Source organism: Anoplophora glabripennis, unplaced genomic scaffold (assembly GCF_000390285.2).
Source record: "Anoplophora glabripennis isolate ALB-LARVAE unplaced genomic scaffold, Agla_2.0 scaffold18, whole genome shotgun sequence".
In the NCBI taxonomy this organism is placed as follows: domain Eukaryota; kingdom Metazoa; phylum Arthropoda; class Insecta; order Coleoptera; family Cerambycidae; genus Anoplophora; species Anoplophora glabripennis.
The window spans coordinates 645,861-669,588 of NW_019416221.1; the positions used below are offsets into that span (position 1 = coordinate 645,861).

General features: G+C 34.9%; 3 protein-coding genes across 4 annotated transcripts in view; 2 read left to right on the forward strand and 1 right to left on the reverse strand.

Annotated features, from left to right (window-relative positions):
- LOC108908223 overlaps window positions 1-1,666 on the reverse strand; it is a 48,884-nt gene extending 47,218 nt beyond the window's left edge. Inside the window, exon 1 of the mRNA XM_018712174.1 lies at window positions 1,266-1,666. Within this exon, the coding sequence (XP_018567690.1) occupies window positions 1,266-1,490 (225 nt within the window). The 5' untranslated portion in view covers window positions 1,491-1,666. The remainder of the gene's footprint in view (window positions 1-1,265) is intronic.
- Window positions 1,667-3,833: 2,167 nt separating this feature from the next.
- LOC108908278 lies at window positions 3,834-9,757 on the forward strand. Its single transcript, XM_018712269.1, has 7 exons — window positions 3,834-4,106; window positions 4,364-5,412; window positions 6,032-6,240; window positions 6,300-6,447; window positions 6,533-6,737; window positions 6,789-7,024; window positions 7,461-9,757. Exons 1-7 carry the CDS (start codon window positions 3,886-3,888, stop codon window positions 9,461-9,463), a joined length of 4,071 nt encoding a protein of 1,356 aa, XP_018567785.1. The 5' UTR covers window positions 3,834-3,885; the 3' UTR covers window positions 9,464-9,757.
- Window positions 9,758-10,806: 1,049 nt separating this feature from the next.
- LOC108908279 (ATP-dependent RNA helicase dbp2) lies at window positions 10,807-22,252 on the forward strand. 2 transcript variants are annotated; one of them, XM_018712270.1, is made up of 8 exons: window positions 10,807-11,272; window positions 11,552-12,077; window positions 12,290-12,828; window positions 17,375-17,436; window positions 17,493-17,552; window positions 20,543-20,788; window positions 21,099-21,609; window positions 22,097-22,252. In XM_018712270.1, exons 1-7 carry the CDS (start codon window positions 11,250-11,252, stop codon window positions 21,590-21,592), a joined length of 1,950 nt encoding a protein of 649 aa, XP_018567786.1. In that variant the 5' UTR covers window positions 10,807-11,249; the 3' UTR covers window positions 21,593-21,609; window positions 22,097-22,252. The 2 variants fall into 2 exon arrangements, 1 of the variants encoding a protein (XP_018567786.1); XR_001964360.1 differs by lacking the exons at window positions 21,099-21,609; window positions 22,097-22,252 and adding an exon at window positions 17,788-18,070 and having other exon boundaries at window positions 20,543-20,630.
- Window positions 22,253-23,728: the final 1,476 nt, after the last annotated feature.

Sequence of the window (23,728 nt, forward strand, 5' to 3'; positions counted from 1 at the left end):
ATTTTCTCATATCATTAATAGTAATACATAACAAAGTACTTGTAAATAGTAAATAGTATATAGTATACTATTTTGAAAAGAAATAAATGTTTTGCAGTTGCCTTTACCAATGCGTCTCTAAAAAATACAGTTTTTAATTACCTAGAAGCAGGTTTTTGCAATGACAGCAGCTACTCATTATTAAAAAACTAAGTACAGATATACCAAAGTTATCATGTAAAAAATTTAATTACACCTGGTAAGTATGTACAAGTATAGTTCTTTCATTTAAATATTAAGAAATATCAAAAGAAACATTGAAGAAACCAGTAGCGTGTGTCTTTTTCCCATCCTACTGATGACTGGTCAAAAAAATTTGAAATAAAGATATCAACCTCTGTGTGATATAATACCGAAAAACAGATGTAATTATTTTAGATTATTTTCATAAATTCAGGGGGATTCAATTTCAAAGAATTTTGTCAATATGCCTAAAAGAATAGAGATTTGTACATTTGAGTAAGTTCCCATACATTCCCCGTAGGTAAAACGGTGCATAGCTTCATCTATTCTTATGTAAGAGAATCGCATTCACGAATGGACCCAAATTCCAAGAATTCATGCCATCCCACGAGCGCTTCACATTGCCGCACTACATTAGATTTTTTCACTTAAATGGGGCTATTTTGAGAAAGGCTATTATTAACTTCCAGAAAGGTTCTAGATAGGACTGCATAGAAATTAATACAAATTTATAAAAGTTACATATGTGCCTACTATATGAGGGCAAATCTTTAAGTTAATCAAAGAATTAAACAAGGGAAAAATATGTCACACATGTAAAATTACGGACTGTTATTAAAATAAAAGTAATTAATAAAAATAAATTATTTTATTACCTTGCATAATTAATGAATCCCGTTAGGTAGTTACAAATACCGGTATCAATATTATTAATACAGTTAATTAGGTAAATCTATTAATTACAGTTTTTATACAATATGTATTTCCTAAATTTAATAGTGCCAAAGCGGTTTATATTTCTGTATATTTCGTGCATTTTGTTACAGGAGCATAATATTTTTTAAATATATAGATTTGCAGAATCAATTTTCGAAACTATAGATATAGAATATTTAAACTTAATTAGATAATTTTGGTATTTTATACGAAGTAAATAATAAAATGTACAGATATTTAACGTTTGGGTAAAATATATAAGTCATCTAGTTATAAATATTAAATGATTTTTTCAATTTTAGAAGTACTAGGATAAAATAACTGACCTTTCTTAGCCTAACAACTTCTTGAGATTCCATGACAAGGGGCCTGTTGACAGCACATGGTTTCTTTGAAACATCTTGGGCATTGTTATTGTCTTGCAGGGGCTGAATAAAATCTAAAGATTTTGTTTGTTTATACTGGGAATTAACTGCCACAGAACGGGCAAAACAACTTTTATAATTTCCTTCGAATTCACTACCTAAATCAAATTGTACTTGGTTGTTCATTTTTGCAGTTTTTACTCACTTTATATGGAAAAAAATTAGTAAATAAAATACCGAAAAACCTAGTCTTTCTATAGAAAAACTTTATCGTTTATATACTACAACTATGTTTAATAATCCACTTAATATGTATAGCCATAGAGTCCTATTTCTCACTAAGACACTTATTAACATTTCGGCAGCAGCTGCACCACTGATTTCTTTAATTCTTTGAAAGGTTTTTGAAACGCGCCAATGCTTTCAAGTCGACTGCGCAGGTCAGAAAAGAGGGATGCCCAGTGTATATCTGGTTGTCTACCCACAGGGGCACATGTTAAGTAATATATTTTTATATTTGAAGTAGCGCCTGTGTAAAATTAATATTACAAATGTTGCCACAGACGTTAATAAAAATAAAAAAAATGATTGAAGGTAATATCGTTGAGTTTACAAGCTATCATTGAGTAAATAATTACTCTATTAGTTTATTGAATTATTTTGTGTAAATATACTAACATGAAATTACAATTTTATTTAAAAATTCAAAAACATACATTTTATCTTCTACAATTATCTTAATTTCAAATGGTTATAAAAATAATTATAAGTATACTCGAAATCTGTCTAATGATTATTGCGGATTGATTATTAATCGATTAATAAAAACCGAGTAAAAAATATCGCTTTCAGTTTAATCATATCCCTTTCACATTGTTTCCTGCCTGCTCGTTTATGAGATTAAATGTTCTATGATTTCAAATCTGTAAAAGTCACTAGTCTTTTTTTACTAGTTTTACTTTAATGGCTCATGCGTAAACAATTGTTTTATTAGTCTTATTAAGTTAAACTACCACTTCTGAAGATTTTTACCTTGTAGGACTCCAAGATCCGTCAGTTAACATAGCCTTGTGGAAACTTGTCCACATTATTGCGCGCTTGCAACAGTCTTATTCGGACCAAATCTTGACAGACCAGTCTCCGATAGTTAAAAAGTTCTTAACAAAGCCAGGGTTTCGTTATCAACAAGCATTCCTTTACAACATTTACTTTATTATAAAGTTATTAAGCTAATTCAAATAAGTCGACAAAAAAATTCCCAAAAAATCTTATCAAATGAAATCAAACACTTATCAACCCCTTATTCTGCCTATCGCATCTTTGCAAATTAGCAAATATGTTCTTAAAAAAATATTTATAAATATTTATTAATATCTTAGATTTTGACTTCAATAAGCTTTCAATGTTAGAATATATAATTTTTCAAAATATATTTGAAATATAAATTAATGAAACCCACATTAAATAACTGCATCATTGTGTGATAATATCCCTCGTCTTTCTCTATTGCTCTTCTATATTGTTTGGTATGTTCTTCATCAGCGGTATTTACATCTTTTGGCCAGCCACCTTCGACATGATTCATAGAATTTGTGAACTCTGCTTTCATAGATCTCTAAACAAATTTATAGGTGGTGGAAAATTGTCTCCATCTGAAAATAAACATTGCCTCCCTCCCAAATACACTTCTTTTCGTTTGATATGCATATTGAACTTGCATGTTTATGGAACTGTTATTTCATAAGTATAATCAATAATATGGAAACCATGGAGATCGAAGTCAAAAAAATTGTCTTAAAATACGTACCTCTTTTAACAAATTACAAATTTAGTTAATGATGATGTTAACCATCTTATTGACTCTCTGATGATTTCCGATTCTACTGCAGAAACAAAATCGATTTTAAATAAAATAAAAGATTGCAGTAAGGATTTAGCGAAATCATTTAGATAGGTACGCATAAAAAAATACGAACTCAAACTATATGTACGTATATTGTTAGTAAAAAATTTATATCTTTCCTTTGCATGCATCATTCATCTTATTACAGTACAATATAAATCAACGATTGACACAGTTCTTAACTTTCAAATTGTCCTTTTTTGGTTTATGCACATTCGTTGTTTTTGTTAATTATTTACTATAGTTTTAGATTTAAGTGCACAAACTAATTTCTTATAACAAACGTAAAAAGAAAACAATTACTTGCAATTTTTCATTAAACGCCCGAAAAGGCACATTTTTTGATAAATCCAAATTACCACTGAGTAGGTATTTAAAAACATTTTTTATTCAATTTTCACTTTGCGTACCTAACTGCTCCGCCACTGAATATTCATTTTAAAGAGTTGAATGTACATCAATATTTTAAATAGCAAAGTACTTTCCACCAGTATCAAACTAATTTAATAAATTTATAGACGTTATTAGTCATTAATCATCCTGTTTTCAATTCAAAATATTCACAAAGATTAATTTTATTTATCGACATTTCTCATTCTGATGACGTCATTTTAATGTCGGCGTGCTTAAAGGGGATAGGACTATTGATGACCTATCCTCTTTATTTCCAAATTAATAATGTTAAAAAAGTTTCACAAAGAAAGCAGTATTAATAATTTGAAGTGTGATAACAATTATAACGAAGAAAATGACGTCAAGCAATCTCAATATTCCTTATTAAACGTGATAGGTCCTTTAAATGTCAAACGGTGGAATGCATTAAAAAATGCATTGAAATGTTCAAATGACGAAGATTTTGCAACAAAATTATTAGATGCAGCTGAGGAATACTATAACAGGTACGTTGATTTACAAAACGAAAATATAATCACAAAATGTAAACTACCGCATTTTTATGGCATTATAGGAGGAGCCTATTTGACAGATCAATAATGAACACGTGGTTTTGTTTTGTTTATTTTTGATTTGAATGCAATTTTTTCCCTATTGTAGATTTTGGTATCATACAGTATATTCTAAAGGAAAAGATAATTTCAGTAGGACTTATAGGAATAATGTCATTAAATTTGTTTTAAAATAAATTTATATATTTCAGGAAATTCCCACAAAAAAATTATGAACCAAATCCTGCTAAGAGAGATATTAAAAAGAGCAAGAATAAAAACAGGTGTTATCAATCAAGTAAAAATCAACATGAAGGTAAAGAAACTGGCTGTAAGAAAGAGAAAATTAATAATTGCAACACGAAAGAAAACAATTCACCCGAAATTGAAAGTAATGTTATACATCAAATTAATTTTGAAGAAAGAACAACTTATTGCACATCGTCAGTTATAGAAACTGAGGATAACTTAAACAAATGTAAAATTGATGAATTTGAAGTAAAGAATACAACCCGAAATGAAACTCAAAGGGATCCGAACAAAGAAAAAAAATCAACGGAACATGACATTCATAAAGCTCCAGAAATTACTAAAAATAATGATAAGTTGATAGGAAAGGAAAATGACAAATCGTGTAACAATTTAGACATAGATAAATTTAACGTTTGCCAGAACTGTTCAACGTGTCACACAAAAGACCAGTGCCCGATATATTACCCTCACTATATAGTTAAAGACAGCGTTGATTACAATGCCTGGTTAGAGAAATACAAACCTGCTTACGAAAATCAAAAGAAGAGCGAAATTTTAAATGACAAAGAATCTGCTGGTTTAAAGGAAACGAACAAATACAGCTTTGCAATTATGTCTGTCCCGAATTTTCTCAGTTTTGGGGAAACGAGTACCAACCATGGCAAGGGTGTATTTGCGAAAAATAACGTAGAACCGTTTTCCCGATTCGGACCTCTCATAGGAAAAATTATTAAAGAAGTCGACATTCCGGAAGATTTCAGCATGAAAGATCTGTGGGAGATCAGTTCGGAATCCGGTAATATTTATTTCAACACCGAAAGCGTCGAGCTCTCTAACTGGTTGAAATACATCAGGCCCGCTCCGAAAAGGGAGGAGAGGAACGTAACTGTGATATCAAAAGAAAAGGACTTGTATTTCGTTACTGTTAAATTTGTTAAAAGTGGTGAGGAGCTTCTATACTGGCAGGACAGTCCAATTTCCGCGAATAAAAAGAAAATGGAAAAAACCAGTAAGTTTTTCGTTTTTCCTCTTAACTTATGCAATATAAAGCATTTCCTCATAATTTCTTAGCAAATAATGTTACAACTTCAGTTCTTTTATTATAAAGGTATGAAGTTTCCTCCGTCTTATAAATTTATTGTGTTTTAACGATTTTCGCGTAATTGGTTATTTTATTAATCATCACGAACATATTTTCGATACACTTAGAAACATATAAATTTCAAAAAATTACTAGGAAGGTTTTTGCCATTCTGAAAATGTGCCTACTACTGCTTATATGAGTAATTTGCAGAATAAAGAAAATCTGAAATGAATACGATTATAATTAAATTATTATTATTATTGTTATTTAATTTTTTTATATTTTGTTAACCGATCAACGAATTATTTTGCTTTTAATATAAAAATATTAAATATTTGATATTTCAATAAGATTTCTATGGAAAATGTGTGAAAATTTACTTTAGATTTTACTTTTGTTGCATTGTCTTTTACATTCATATCTAATGAAACTTATATACTGACTTGTGTAGAGGATTAACCTCAGTATGTCTTACCGTAGCGCACCATTTTTTGCAATAAGCAAAGCAATCATAAAATAATCAAAAATATGACTTATCTTTTAGCATGTGGGGGATGCAACATGGTTTTCAACCACCCGCACTATTATAGAATACATTGCTCGGTGTTCCACGATTTGAGATACAGCTTAACTATAAGAAAATATCATTGCAAAATTTGTGGGGCCGCGGTACTGGGGAAAGAAAACATAATGAAACATGCCGCGGAACTCCATAACGGACAAGGCGCATACCAATGCCAGTTTTGTAAGAAGGTATCTACCGCATGATTTCAATAACATTAAATTCCGTTATGTTCAAATTTTATTTGTAGTTCTTCCTGAGGCTAAACTATCTAGAGATGCATCGGACATACGGCTGTTCTGCCAATCCCCACAGGTCTAGGCCGTTGTGCGACTTTTGTGGAAGGAAGTTTTGTCAGCCGCAAAAGTTAAAAGTACACATTAAAAGAATGCACAGCGGTAAGTTACTATAATTAGCAAATAATCATCGACGTTGAATCATCGTTAGTTTTGTTGCCATGAAGTTGGAAGTTATTCGTTTTAGATTTCTCGGAGGTACTCAAAGAATTCCAGTGCAAAAGCTGTTTGAAAATATTAGGATCCCGAGCCGCCTTGCAGAGGCACTCGAAGGAAGTTCACCAGAAGCAAATCGACGGCGCTTGCTCGTGTTCGAGGTGCGGTAAGAAATTCCAGAACAAATCGAATTTGAAGATTCACATGTTAACTCACAGCGGCATAAAACCGTTCAAGTAATTAAATATTCTTTTAAGAATGAACTTTTGTATAAAATAAATTTGTAGGTGTATAGCGGATAATTGTAAAGCCGCCTTCACCACAAAACAGTGCCTCCAGTTCCATTACAAGAAAGTTCATAATTTTACGGAGGATAGCATGCCCAAAATAAAAAGGAGCGTGGAATACACTTTTCAGGCTTACAGTGGGGTTCCTCAAGATGGAGAACATAAAATTGATGATGCCGATATGTCTAAGTTGAGAGAACCTCTAAATGAGAACGGAACGGATAGTGATAATGACAGTAAGTTACACAATTGTGTATTAAATCTGTTTCAGGTTTACCATTTTTTGACCAAGAAATTGGTTCCAATTTATTGTCCAAATTCTGTGAATTTTAGCAACTTTTAATTATTTAATAGCACTAATTTTAATTGAATGGCAATGACATTTAAGATATAACATATATTTTGAAGGTTATGTCTCACAGAGCAACCTACGCTAGTAGGTACAAAGGAATGCAATATGCCAATGATAATCTCTTAACCAACTTATTGCATCAAAAACCTGTAAAAAATCTGTTAAACGATTTATTCGTTACGGTAAAAAAGATATAGCTACAACCGAACAAAGCTTTTGGTGATTATTTTAACTTTCTCTAAAATATATTAAAAACACTTTCTCAACTGTTAGGGATTATGTATTAAAAAAAGACGTTAACAAATATGTAATTATTTTAGGCATGGAAAGTCAAAGCAGCAATATAGACGATCCAGCTCCGCTAGAATCATCCCCTCAAATTGCCGATGAACGCCCTCCCACACCTAAACCCAGCCCCTCGCTGGCCGACACCTACAGCAACTTCAACTCCATCAACACGAACATGAAAGTTCTGAGCAAGGGTTCGAAAAAGTGGATTGCTGGTGACCACATCGACAAACCTCCAGACATGTACGCAATGGAGAAATTAAACAAAGAAGAATTAACAGGCATATCATTGCAAGAGACTGAAATATACAATCGAAGTAAGCTCAACAACCTAAGTGATTTCAGCAGGCACGAGGCGTCCAACGCAAGTTTGCTAGTCGAGGCAGCACTCGACTCTGTTTGTAGCGAACCGAATATAGATATCGACGTTAACACCACCCCGAATTGCACAGACTCTTTAGTTAACAACTTGTACACTTTAACTCAACCGGAGAACTTACCCGACGTGTCGTACGGCGATCCTTCGTGTATAAGCGAATCGAGGGATATCAATTTGATGTCGCCCTCGGTGAACGACCACGTCTCCGTAACCGACGAACTGAATAACGAACTGCACCACACGGGCAGCATACGAATGGACTATGCTAATTTCCACCAAGAGGATTTCAGTCCTCCAAACAGCCCGGAAGTGTCCAGATCGAATTTCGTCAGGAACTACATCAACAACCTCTCCCCGCACAATGCGTCCTACGAGCAGAAAAACGTGAGTCCAGTACCAAGCCCGCCGAGATACGACTTTGGACATGCCGTGAACGCCGATCACTTATCTTCTGACGATAGTAACGGCATGGCGGCTCAGAACCTGAGCTTGCACAACCCCAAGAACGACATTCAATTGGACTTATCTCTGTACAAAACATCGTACAAGCCGGATAACCAGAACTACATGCGGAGGTTGAAGTTTGAAGGCGAAAACAACCCGTTAGATCAGGACCAGCTCAACGGGATAAACCAGAATCTATCGGAGATCCAACCGTCGGACTCGGACCATAAAGAAAATTCTATGGATCGACCTAAGTACCCAGACGATTTAACTGCGACCGATATACGCAACAAATTCGAGATTGACTTGGATCTCAGACTTAAAAACTATGAGAACATCGACAACGAAGTGTTACGACAGAGAAATGCTTCGTACGACAACAGCGACTCGGATTTCCGAAGCAAGGGATATGACTTAATTGAGGCCATCGAAAACCGCAACAAACAGTACGAGAACATGGAATCCGACTTCCGAACCGACCGAAATTTCGAACCATTGCTGCTAAATTCTGAGCTCCAGGGCCTCGACATGTCCGCTAGGGGCTTCCACAGCTACTCAAACATAAACCGGTACCACCACTTGTACCCCGAAGTCGATAGGGTCGATCTGCGTTTGAGTTACAGCCCTCCGTTGCCCGCTTACACCCACGCCGACATCCTGAGAGTCGTCTCGTTGGATCTGACGCCTCCCGGACGCCACAGTGTGGACTTAAGCTTGCGGACTCACCCCCTGCATCAAATCGCAAACTCCCGTCTGCTGACAGAACACGGCTTGCAGGGCACCCCTCACAGACTTCTCGATCAGGGCAGGTTGCTGACGGCAGACTTGAGTTCCTCAAGGCACTTAACCAACGATGGGAGGATGATTTCCGAGACTAGCGGTAGGATACTCTCGGAACACACCACGTCCAGGATATTATCGGGTAATGAGCAGTTAACAACGAACCATTTGTTGAATACAGATCAGAGTAGGCTCATGGCAGACGAGTCTCGGATCATTTCGGATCAGTCTAGGATTTTGGATCAGGGTAGGCTCATCGGGGAGGGTCGGATATTACAAACAGCGACTCCCAGTGGAGTCGTATCTCCCGTTCAGGGGTTCAGTGGGTATTCCGTTACTCAAAGTCCATATCATCCGACACCTATCGCACCAAGGCCGCACGTCTCGTCTCCGACACCGACGCCCTACCATCATTATTCCTCGTATTATTAAGTAATTGTTTGGTGTAAATATATAATTTTTATTAATATCGGTTTGTTTAAAATATTTATTTTGTATATAATTAATCGTACATATTTTATCTTGCTTGATTTTATGTTGGATTTGATCACATTGTCGAAAAACCATATATATTATTTTATGTTTTATCGAGAAGGAATTTTTAATAAAGTCCTAATTTTACTTGCGTTTTAATTTTTTTGAAGTTTCGATAGGTATAAAGAAACCCAGTTCGTCTGGAAATGAATGCTCCAACCAATCCCGGCGTGCTAGAGTGAGACAGCATCTACTGAGATACGACATTATTCCATGGCTAGAAATTGGCCTCAATGATTTGGGATCGAGGGGAATTAGGGAGTTTTTGCATAAGGTATTTACGAATACGATAAACGTTAAAAACACGTGACTGAATACCGTATTGACAAATAACGTGTACTGAATGCTTCCAGTTTTTGCATATCGTGTCGTTTATCCGCAATGGTAAAGCGTGTCCTAAACTCAATTCTGTCGGTTATGCTTTCATTTGATAATTTTGCGGTAAAAGGCAGTCGGCAAATGAAAGAAAAATGGATGGATTATTATTCGTACACAAAATTACTATCCTAAATGCACGGTAAACTAATACCGTAATCTGGGTTGGATATCGGAATACTCAGTAACGATAAACGCCAACGGTAACTGTTGCACATGCGCAATGCCCTCTCACGTGACTTTATCGTTTACGGTATTCTTAAAACCGATATGCAAAAACTCCCTATTATCCCTCTTTATCCTGCCTCATCTCGTGTAGGCCTGGACAGCCTTCGTAGGTGGGCCCCATCCGTCGTCTACCCCGACCGCAAATGCGGCCAGTGTAGGCGCTTTGTGGGACCTCCTTTTGTCCTGGCTGGGCCCCGCCGGCTAGGGCCCTTTCTTCTGGCGCTCTTCTTAACTGAGATAATGTCTGTTTCTTTCGCATACTCAGCCAGACTATTTGTAATGGCATGCTACCTCCAGTAGTATATGCTCGTAGGTGTTCTCTGACTCTGTTATTTCGGGTCTTGTATTTTGACTGTGGTCATCAATCGAGGGAATATGAGTAGCCATTCTCAGATGCACTTCACGGTGCATTCCCTTGAATAAAAAACAAGTACATAAGAAGCTGGCTAAATACCCCCTGGGTGAAGGCCAAAAAATGAAGAAGAAGTATTTTGACTGTGATCTGTGCCATAGTTCACAGATCAGAGTCGTCAACAACAAGACATGAAATCACTCACAGAACAAAAATTTAGAATACGTGTCTGTACTGTCTGTGGTTACTGGTTATCGTGACTTTAGTGTTCTGTGTTGCGCTTGGGTGATGGTGGCTGGTGACAAAATTTATTTACGATAGAAGCGGACGCGGACATTAGTTGTTATCAAATTGTCAGCAAATTCCATATATACAAAAGTTAATTGTAAAACCTACGATTATTAAGACGAAACCTAATTTTAATTGTTTTAACCTTTACTCTGTACCGTACAATTTTGTAAGGATCGATAAGTGTTTCTTATAAATAAGCCTGCGCGCTGTTGCAATTCTTTTTTTTTTTTCACCCACAATTTTGTCCGAATGGAGAGAGTTGCGAACATTTTTCAAAAGTGAAAAATAGAAATAATGAACAATTTACATAACATAGTGGTGTGATGTACTGTAAAGTATTTTGAATGCAGGAAACCTATTCAATTGAATCACATTATATTATAGTATATATAAACCTTAAAGGTATTAATTAAGTTAAAGTATAACTTACAACACATCATGAGAGGACGTTCTGGCAGAAGGTAAGCATAATGGTTTTTTTTTTTTGTGAATATTCTTATTACTAATTAACAATTAACATAAGTACAGTTTGCAATAGGTAATTAAGTACTACCTATATATATCTTTTATGATACATACCTTGAAGGAATAAATAAAGTATACATATTTAGCTTTAAATAACTCTAGCTGTAGATGTGAGAGTGATTTGTTAAACAAAATTAGGTCGTAAATATAGTATGTCATTTTATTTATTTCTCCTTATAGCAAACACCACTATATATCCTAACATAAATTTTTAGATCTAGAAGTCGAGATCGCAGGCGATCAAGAAGTCGCGACAGGGGCTACGGAGGAGGCGGAGGAGGTAGAAGGAATACCGCTGGTTCCAGTTTGCGAAAACCTAGATGGGACATGAGCCGATTGGAGCCATTTAAAAAAGATTTCTACATTCCTCATCCATCTGTCACGGATCGCCCTTACTATGAAATCGAAGAATGGCGTCGCAACAAAGAAATATCCCTTAAGGGCAAGTCGATTCCAGAACCAGTTTTGAATTTTGAAGAAGCTGGCTTCCCAGATTACGTAATGACGGAATTGCGAAAAATGGGTTTTAAGAACCCAACGCCTATCCAGTCCCAAGGTTGGCCTATTGCCTTATCCGGTCGTGACATGGTCGGAATTGCCTCGACTGGCTCTGGGAAAACGTTAAGCTACATCCTCCCCGCTATCGTTCATATAAATAATCAGGGCCGACTACAGCGGGGAGACGGACCCGTTGCGTTAATTCTAGCGCCGACGAGGGAACTGGCTCAGCAGATTCAACAGGTATTAACGCACATTCAAATGTAGTATGCCTCAAATATGATTAACTGTAATTATTCAAAATTCCAAGAAATTTTACTATTAACCGAGGAAATTAGACGTTAGAGATGGGTGATTCGATTTTTAAAAAATGTACACTTTCCATTAATATCGAGTTGTCGAAAATTTATCAGAAACTGTACCGTTATTCCCTTAATGTTAATCTTAAATGTTAGGTCGCCACCGATTTCGGCCACACCTCCAAAATACGCAATACGTGCGTATTCGGAGGGGCTCCAAAAGGCCCCCAAGCCAACGACCTTATGGACGGAGTAGAAATCATCATAGCAACGCCCGGCCGGCTGATCGACTTTTTGGAAAGCAACAGAACCAATTTGAGGAGGTGTACGTACTTGGTGCTCGACGAGGCCGATAGAATGCTCGATATGGGCTTCGAGCCGCAAATCCGGAAGATAATAGAACAAATCCGTCCCGACAGACAAACTCTGATGTGGTCGGCGACTTGGCCTAAGGAAGTTCAAGCTCTAGCCCAGGAGTTTCTGAAGGATTTCATACAAATCAACGTCGGGTCGTTGCAGTTGTCCGCGAATCACAATATTTTACAGATCATAGACGTTTGTCAGGAGAGCGAGAAGGAAGTGAAGTTGAGTACTCTGCTGAAGGAAATCATGTCGGAGAAAGAAAACAAGACTATTATTTTTATAGAAACAAAGAAACGAGTGGATGACATCACGAGGAAAATGAAGAGAAATGGGTGAGTATATAGTCGGTTATTAACTTTAATGTTTTTAGGTATTTAGAAGATATTTGGAAGTTTTATATTTTGAAGTATTACCACGTATTTTGAGATACTTTGATGTAATTAAAGGTTTCTCGATTGTTTTTTTTTTTTTTTGAAGTAATAATCGTTGTTTCCGTGGAATAAATAGTTGAGTTATAAGTTGAGTTAACATTCCCACGTGTTACATTTTTAAATCAACCTACATTGTGTGAAGTTACAATGGAATTTAGTAAAACAGATTGCTTTTGTATAACTTATTAACTACGTGTTATTTTAAAGTCACCATACTTTTTTTTGATATTACTGAGGTCGAAGAACTGAACATAAAAAACAAGCTATTGTTTCAATAAAAATAAAATTTTACTAATTTTTGGTTTAAAGTAATTATATTTGCTGTTTTAAAAACGGACATAATAAAAAGTAAATAAAAATACTAATCTGGTTGATATAAAATATTTTTTTAGAAACGTTTAAAGTTTTTGCAGTTATGTGGTACTATTTTTTTTAAACACGGGAGGTGGTGTGGAAATTCACTTTTCACTCCTTTAAATTATGAGAGTTCCCAGTTGCGCATGTGCTGCGTCTAACTTACTCCATCCTTTGAGGTCACACTAGCCCCCAGTGGCAGAGTATGAAATTTACTAAAAAGAAGGTAATGAAGTTTTCACGACGAAATTTGAAGACACAAACGATACGTATTTCTAAAGGTCCAGGGTAGCCTCTGTATAAATATGACCCCTACTCAAGGTTACACCCTGTATATGCAGGCTGTTACAAATTCGCTTCTCACTACAGGGATTCTTGAAAACGGTAAGAGATAAAGGCAACTAGCTTAAATGGGTGCAAAGTTGCGTAATCAGGGGACCAATATTATGCCTCTAAAAAATCAAGCCTAACATGATTAGTTTTTTAGGCATTAGGATTTGTTTAGGCATTTTAGCCTTGTTTAAGGTGATATTGAAAAAAGAAGACCACTTTCTCATGGCCAATTTTGCCCTCTATCGAATGGCGTAATCAATTTTTATATGTAACATTTTGTCTCTCCAGGACCATCATCAACTTCATTTTTTTAAATATGATCCTATAAACTTTATTACATTTTTTACAAGCCTTCATGACCGCCAATACTGTACTGCCTCAGTCCAAACCTGATTCAAACGTTTTGTTTCGAAAAATTTATCTTCAGTGTATTCGTTCCAAATTTATCTAAATTTTTTATTTAGATTTCTTTGTTTATTGAATTATCATATACTGTAAGTGTCGTCAGACCCTGTGAAATCCATATAGTTATTTAAACTATTACCACCACGCTTTAAAATGAAAAATTATTTTTTTATTCCCGTGTCTAGTTATTTCTAGGTTTCTCGAGTGCTCAAAATTCAAACAATTTTTTTTCAGAATATTCATACAAATACATCTGACATGGTCTTTCACAGTTGCAGTTACAGATATAATAAATTCCGATGATATTACGTTGATCTTCATTTTCAACCTTTACCAAAACGAAAATGTTTTTGAACATTTACTGAAATTTTTTAAAGAATGATATTCAGTTGGCGTTTTGGTTGTCATATGCATTTTTAAGAATTAATTTGTTGGAATAATATTAAAATTGTAATACTGTTTCAATTTTGACGCAACAACTTACCGAGTTCTGTATGACCAAGTGATGGTAATAGTTAATAATAATAAATGTTTTATTGTAACGTGTGTTGGTAATAATTTAAATAACTAGATGGATTTCACAGGATCTAACGACACTTACAGTGTATGATAATTCAATAAACAAAGAAATCTAAATAAAAAATTTAGATAAATTTGGAACGAATACATTGAAGATAAATTTTTCAAGACAAAACGTCTGCATCTAGTTCGGGCTGAGGCAATACAGTATTAGAGATCATGAAAGCTTGCAAAAAATGTAATAAAATTTTTAGGGTCGTATTTAAAAAAATGAAGTTGATGATGGTCCTGGAGGGACGAAACGTTACATACAGGGTGACCCATTAAGAATGGAAACACTCGCGTACAAAAGTTGTTTATGGACCGATTTGAACCGGGTTTTTTTTTAAAGATAGATCTCCAAAAGCTCTATCTTGATGCAAAATTTGAAGACGAAATTTTGATTTTCAAGGCCTACTACGAATTTTTTTTTAAGTGAAAAATAGCAAAATTTTGTTAGCGATTTTTTTATAAAAAATCTTACTACACCACTGGATTTAGAAACCCCTCAAATGCATTTGTACCAATTTTTGCAAAAAAAAGTTTGCCCGTAAAAAAGTTATGACAATATCAGCATCACCAGTGTTTGCCGTTGTCGGTGAACCTATTCTTTTATAAAAACCGAATAAAACCCATAGGGAAACAAAATTAAATAACAAACACTGGTTTAATAATTATTAATAAGAATCATAAAAACCAGTATACATAAAATAAACAACAATTACTCTAATATAAACAACAATTGATAAAAAAAAGTATTGATTAAAAAATTACATTTTTAAAAATGAAAAAGGAGTCTGTCAAATTGCCCCACAGAAAAATATCAAGTAGAGTAAGGTCCGGAGATCGGGGTGGCCAATGAATTAATCGACTGTTTCGACCTATCCAATGATTGGGGAAATTCTCGCCACTGCCTGACTTGTCTCGCATTGTGTATTGGACATCCATCCAACTGAAAATGTAGATTTACTCTTTCTTATAATGGAAGATTATCGACTGTATTAAAAAATTCGTTCTGAAGGAAATGTAGAAATTGTTCGCCATTCATATTCCCTTCAAAGAGGAACGGACCAATGACTCTCTCGTTAAGTATCCCACACCAAACGTTAACTTTCTGACTATATTGTCTTCGGCAATTAATTATCCACTCTGGATTTTCTGAAACCCACACCGCGAGTTCTGTGATGGTACAATTCCATTAGTCATGAATGTGGCCTCATCGCTGAATAAGATATTTTTTAAAAGAAATCGGTAATTGAGATATTGTCCCTGTGCCCAGAGACAAAACTCCATTAGTTTCTCATTATCGCCTGGTTCCAGTGTGTGAAGAAACTTAGGTTTATAGGGTTTTATGTTATTTTTTTTTAGGCAGCGTCGGATACTATCTCTAGGTAAATTTAAATCTAAACTAGCAAACCTGAGGCTATTCTGAGGATTGTTTGTAAAATAATTTAAAATTTCCTGCTCGTGAATACGTCTTCTCTGTTGATTGTCCCTTTTTAAAATGCATTTTGATACAGCACCATATTTCATAAAAGTATTGTTTATTTTAAAAACTGTGCTATGCATAATTATAGGTCTATCTGGATGTCTCTTGTTAAAAATTATACACGCCTCTCTTGCCGTCCGATCATTTTCTCCAGTAATATTTAAATTTTGTCATGTAAAGTTAAACTTTGAACCAACGCAAAGAATTATGGAACTTATTTAACCATGCACAAAATATATTACAATGTGCCACTTACTTGTGAAGTTTGACATTTGTTGTCTAAACTTCTATTTTTCACAGCCTATCAAATTTTGTCCATATCATTTTTAGGCAACGTTATTTTCTGGAATATTTTTTTCAGAAAATTCTTCACGAATAATTGGATTATGGTTGTAGAATCCAGTGGCTTTTTGAATAAAAAAATTATAAATGTAATTATTTTTGGCTAAGAAGAAAGTTTTGGCATAATAACCACGAAATAATAATAATTTGACGAACTTGTTTATTTTACGTATACTAGTTTTTATGATTCTTAATAATGATTAAACTAGTGTTTGTTATTTAATTTTGTTTCCCTTTAAAAGGATAGGTTCACCGACAACGGCAAACACTGGTGATGCCGATATTGTCATAACTTTTTTAGGGGCAAACTTTTTTCGCAAAAATTGGTACAAATGCACTTGAGGGGTTCCTAAATCCAGTGGTGTAGTCAGATTTATTATAAAAAAATCGCTAACAAAATTTTGTTATTTTTCACTTAAAAAAAATTCGTAGTAGGCCTTGAAAATCAAAATTTCGTCTTCAAATTTTGCATCAAGATAGAGCTTTTGGAGATCTATATTTAAAAAAAAAACCGAATCAAATCGGTCCATAAACAACTTTTGTACGCAAGTGTTTCCATTCTTAATGGGTCACCCTGTATAAAAATTGATTATGCCATTCGATAGAGGGCAAAAAGTGGCCTTTTTTCAATATCACCTCAAACAAGGCCGAAATGAAACAAAAACGGATTTCCAAAATTTCGTTTTTTTTTTTTCAAATATTTTAAAAACTAATCATGTTAGCCTTGATTTTTTAGAGGCATAATGTTGATCCTCTGATTACGCAACTTTGCTCACATTTAAGCTACTTCATACCTCTTGCCGTTTCCGAGATCCCTGTAGTGAGAAGCGAATTTGTAACAGCCTGTATAATCATTTTGAACTAGATAGAACTAGATGTATTTTGAATACAAAAACCTCTCTTTCTTAGGTCGTTCAGCTTTCAGGTATTTTTAGAGTGACTAATAGAATGCATTTTTCTTTTAAGCTGGCCCGCAGTGTGTATACACGGAGACAAATCTCAGCAAGAACGCGATTGGGTCTTACAAGGTAAAGCGACCCTAAAATTTATATTCGCTTCGAGTAAAGCTTGTCGTTCGTTTCAGATTTCAGATCAGGCAAGGCTCCGATCTTAGTGGCGACGGACGTGGCGGCCCGAGGTCTAGGTATGTGCGAAACTCACAGAATAACTGATCATGAATTTTTATTTTCTATACATGATTAGCAGGCTAATAATGTTTTTATTTTTTATTTTAATTTTGAAACTTTGACATTCATCTTTTTTTTATTCCGTATTATAAAAGTAGAGCATAGTTGTCGGTATATTAGCCTGTTGACCAATGTGCATGGGATAATAATCAGCAGCAGCAAAAGTAAAATGGGCACTACTCTCTTTTCCAGAGGCACAAGCGAGTTAATGACACATTCTTGTCATTGTGGCTGTGCCTCTCTCTATCGGACGACGAACGGTGTGCTCAGGCTAAAGGCGGCCATGTTGAAGTCTGTGGTCTCGGACTGCTGGCTATAACCTGGCCGTAGGGTGGGCCCCCGACTCGACAACGCTGCCCTATGCCGGAGTCAGGTTTGGACTGGCTTGGCTGCGGGCCGCTGTGTCTCACCGGGTCTAGAGACAACTTAGAAGAATCGGTACAGTGCTGATTTCCCTTTGACGATGTACTCTTTGGTACGCATTATTCTCACTAAACATCCAAACACGAATTTCACATTACGAAATTTCTTTTCATACTCAATAGGTAGGCTATGTGTTTGTTTTCTTTTTTTTTAAATTGTTGCATTCCAGATTTTGACTTGTTGAAAAACTTCGTCGCCTGTTTGTGGCCGGCGCAGCCTCACGGGCCGTCACTTTCTAACGAGCGAACGTGTAAGGTTCATCTTGAATATGAATCCAAAATGCTAGTTCATATTCTCTACTTAAACAATATTCAGTGTCAGTAGCTTACAGAGATTTAATAAAATTATAAATATTTTAGATGCTCCTTATACAGAATTACGCAGAATACGGTTAAGTTCGATGTCTCAGCAAGAAAACATATCAGAATGTGTTTTTTATGTCGAGTGTTACGTTGAATACTAGGTTGTTTAAAAAATGTATGCTTTTTGAGGATTGAATACATTTCACATCAAAATTAATGCACCAATATAAATGTCATCAGTGTCTACTGGTACAAAGGATTACTTTATACCTACTGGAGTAGGTCGATCTGTGAGATATAACCTATAAAGTAAATGTCTTTGCTACTCGATGCCTACTACTACAAGGCGTGCACATTGTGCCTACCAACAGAACAACCTACTAATCTGTAGGTGCTATGAAAGTATTAAAGAACAAAATCAGTAAAAAAAAATGATAATTGAGTGATATTGTTATTGCTAAATAGTATTCAAATTGGCAGTGTTGATGTAGTGTTTTTCACATTATTTGAAGGTCGGATAGAGACATTGCAATTGTACAAATATAAGAACTTTACAAAAAGTGATTGTAGGTGTGTCTGAGGTAGAGCTGACTTCGGCGGTCCATGAATATGGCCGAATCTAGCGAAATGTCACATAAGGTAGAAATAAAGCTTTAACTAAAACCTACACAAATAAAATCATACATTAAATGTCAAAATATGCAATATCTCTCGTGTATTTCCGTCTTTTCTTGATTATGGGTGAGATATAACCTACAAGGTATGTCGTATCTTAAATGTCACTGTTACGCAATCCCTATTGGCACAATGCATTGTACCTACTGGAGTAGATTGCTCTGTGAGATATAACCTACAAAGTATATGTCAAATTGAAATTGGTGCTCATTTTCAGGCGTTCCATTAATTATGATGTAAAATGTATTTTATCTTGTATTTAAATGGGAATGACAAAACATAAGAGGCTTGTTTCTACAGAGAGTTCCTCTCAGGTTAAATGCCGCTCAAAGAATTAGCAACTAATTGTTGACCCGTTCAGGCAAATTTTAAATTTTTAATTCAAGTGAAAGTTACAATATACGATGTTTTCACACTTTCCGTTTATATTCGGAAATCGAATTTTGGGAATAAGAAAATGAATTAAGAGATAAGTCGTACGTCAATAAATTTCAATACCAGCTGCTGCAGAAACAAACCTTTTGACTTTCATCGATTCGCTCGTGGTTGTCATCAAGCCGTCACAAATTCAAACCCACATATGCTTCGTAACACAATTTTTTAAAGTAAAATATAATAAAATGGTAACATGGTGGCATCTTAGATCAGCGTGAAACAAGAAGCACACGGCTGTTTATAAGCAACTATTCCGTAACTTAATTTTGTTGTGACAATGGCATAAAATATATGTATATATGGACAAACACAAAGTGAAAATTGCCTTTTGTATTATTTTCTACCCGAACTTTGATGGAAGGTATGCAAAATGTCTATTTCTAGAATAAAACTCGTGAAAAATTACGGTTTCTACAGTTTCTTATTATTTCTAATAATATTGCGGTTGTGATTATAATAATTAACTTAAGCTGGTTTAATTTTACACCATATGATGTTAAATGTAAAGTGATTGATTGTAACAAGCTGTAATAACCCTAATAAATAAAAAATCACATAAAAAAAAGGTTATAATAACTAGTCTTATGTATATTATGGCATTCGCCAAACATTTGTCAAGTATAAATGCGTCAGATTATTTTGCTGAAGTCCTGAAATATGATTAGTTTTGGCAAATATTTACCAAATTAAAACATCTATTGATATGCACTATTCACACGATAGGGCATGTGTTTACGTTTAACAAATATTTGGCAAGTGACTGCATTTGGAGTCTGCTTTAAATTAAATGGATTCATTCTTTTTTCGTATTTAAGAAATTATAATTTTTAAGTAAATGTATTTGAGTTCGATTAAAATTTACTGAAACCATAAAATTTTTGTTTTGAAAGATGGTTACATCTTTTAAAAATTACTGAATTTAATGTTATTTCGTACCAATTTCTGTGTGACCATGATAATATTTTTTGTTAAATTTATTCTATCTTGTATAATATTTGCGTTGCTAAACACTTTTTGTATAACGTTTTATTTCAAGTACCTTTTATTTTTGAACTGTATAAAATTGCGTGCAGAAAAAAATGAATTTCTGTTTTTAAATGGACCTTTTGCAGATGTGGAAGACGTTAAATTTGTTATCAATTTTGACTATCCCTCCAATTCCGAAGATTACGTTCATCGGATAGGTCGCACTGGTCGTTCCCAACGAACGGGTACTGCTTACACGTTTTTCACGCCCAGCAATTCCAACAAGGCGGCCGACCTCGTCGCTGTCCTCAAAGAGGCCAAACAAGTGATCAATCCCAGGCTCCAGGAGATGGCCGACAATCGCAGCTGGAGTTCCGGCGGTTCTGGAAGAGGTACGACATAAAAAAAATTATATATATTTATATTTGTCTTGTCCTCGATATTCTGTAATTTGACAGGATGTTTTGAAATCTTGAGATTGTTGTGTGCCCTCTTCCATACAGCTTTATACAACTATATTTGATTTATTTCATCAGTATTACTGTTTTTTTTTAAATTAAATAATATGGTATATGAAAAAAATCTCATACTACGGTATTTGTAAGGATCCATTTGTACATCTTACATTTTTCTTTTTTTTTTTGAATAAGTTATGAATCGCGTTTGTATAAAGAGCGGCATGAAATTCCAAATTCTTGACAGGGAGAAGTCGATGGGGACGGAACCGTCCACACCAAAGCCACCGTTCGAGGTCGAGATCTCGTTCGAGGAGCCCGAGGCGGAGCCGAAGAGATCGCAGTTACTCCAGAGAGAGAAGCCGCAGGAAAAAGTCGCGCAGCATAAGCAGGGAGAAGAGTCCCGTTTCCTCCAGACCGAGTCCAGTCCCAGTTAGAAAGAGTCCCCTCGTCACGAGGCAAATACAAACGAAGCTGAACGTTTCGGCGCCGCCACCGCCACCGTCAACACCGGCTCCTCCATCGGGGCCTCCGCCAAACGTCGCCCCGCCTCCTCTACCGCAAACCCTGCCGCAGCCGATGCTGACTTATCAGAGTTTGCCTCCCCCGCCTAATCCTTTCGGCGCATACCAGCTGCCTAATGGAACATTGGTCTTCAACGCTCCACCTCCGCCGCCCCCGACGCAAGGGGTTACTAGAATGTACTTTCCGTACGCTCCGCCGCCGCCCACTCCTCGTTAAGTTTGATACATTCTGAGGTTCGTATTTCGTTTTATCCATAAATTTACTGTTTGTCATGGTTTATAGATTTATCCCCTATTAAGTATTCCGTTTGGAATTTACTATTTTAAAAATTTAATTTTTTTATTAATTTAATGAAAAAATTGACGTTAATGCGAAACGGTGTTTAAAGACCCCAAGAACTGCCATATGTAACAAAATTTTAAATGTGATATTTCTTTTTACATAATGGTGTAACAGTTATTTTTTTTATAGAGATCACGAAAGCGAACTTCGCACGTGTCAATTTTTTATATTAACATGAAATTGTGCCTGATGATGGAAACCTGTCAATATTTCCCATGTCAAATTAGGAAAAAATTACTTAGATACACTCATAAAAATTTATTTGTGTAATAAAAATACCCAGTATGGCAGCTGTGGGAATTATAAAAAATTCTAAACTTGTAGGTGGATAAACCTAGTTCTGCATATTTATTTTTCATAGAAACATATTTTTTACAGGGTATAAAAGTATTGTTGGAGCTCAAATTGGTTATTTTTGAGTATTGTTATTAACAAAAAATAATCTCATTATATGATTTTAAGATTACACTGTCACTATATTTATTTTGAGGACTTTAAGGTACTTTATTTAATTATCCTGAATTTTTATATGTACATAATAATGACATGTATGAAGAAATAGTTTTGTATTATTTTTCCCTGCTTTTCCTTTTTAAATTTTGTTCTTATCTGCAGCAAAATATTTTTCGGATTAGGTCTGATTTCCTTGGATTCCTGCTATCAACTATTTTTTTAATTTAAAAATAATAAAAAATAAATACATTTTCTCGCTTAAGGTTCCTAAATTCAATAAAAATTAAAGAATCAGTATTTTTTTTTTTTGGGTCACTGCGAAAGGGTCGTTAACCAGGGATCCCTCATAGCTATCGATAAATTAAAAACCTTAATAGAATCAATGTTTTGTAAAGAAATGTGCAGCAAATTTATTGAGAAAAAAAAGTTTTGTAAAATCAATTGTGATTTTTTTAACTTCAGAAGTTGCAAAGTACAAGTGAATCTGAAGAAAAAGTTCATTATTAACTTGTGATGTTAATTTTATCAAATCTATTAAAGAAGTTTCTAAAAAATCTTATTAAATAAAATCAATATTCTTTGCTACCAGAAATCTAGATATGCCTTTACTGTATGTAAGGAAAAAAAGAAACAGTTAACAGAAAGTTGAAATTGCCTCAGTTTTCAAATCTGATTTAACGCTCTGATCTGATTTTAACCACTTTATCCTAAAAGAATGCGACTAATGTGTTTCATTCGTTTATGAACAGTCCTGTTCGTTGTGTCTGCTTGACGTACTCCCACTAAATCGGAGTATTTTATCGGTGTTCGTTGAAGCCGAGCACAAAATCTATGTTGTTCGTTATGCAGGAGTATTTCACTCTGATCAATTAGATCTTTGCTCTCGTAACTCTATCATTTGTGTTGGAGCAAAGGGAGTATAGCAATCGGCTGTTTCATTTTTATTGGTTGATACATCTGACACCTAATAAGAGTAATAAGTTTTCTTTATTCATGGTGGATAACAAATTTTCTTTTTGTATACCTAAACATAAGAAAAACTAATAAAATACCCTAGATAAAGTAATTTAAAACACACACGTATACAACAAATCAAAGCATAGGTTATCATAGAACATTTTTTATGATAGGTTATGTGAAAGTTCACGTCGTCTTCACGAACACAGGCACATTACGCCAACCAAGATCTGACTGCTCTACTTTGTGATCTAAAAGGATCTGGTGACGTCACTGCTTCGTACTCTTGATCCAAGATCTCTTGGAGCACTAGGAGTAGCATCTAACGAACAAGGCTAACATCAACATACGTGTAAGTGAGACAGCATGTACTGACATACTGTCTGTTTCTCTCGCACACTGAGCCTGTACGTGTAAATCCAGTTCCAGTAGTATATGCTCGAGGTGACCTGTGATCATAATCATAGAAAAAATATTGTATGCGTTGACTATATATAACTGACAGTAGCAAATTCATGACCCACCAAGAAGATCTCCAACTATTGTAACTTAAACGTCAAAATTTTGTTAACTGAAACACTCCAATGTCCATAATTTTTT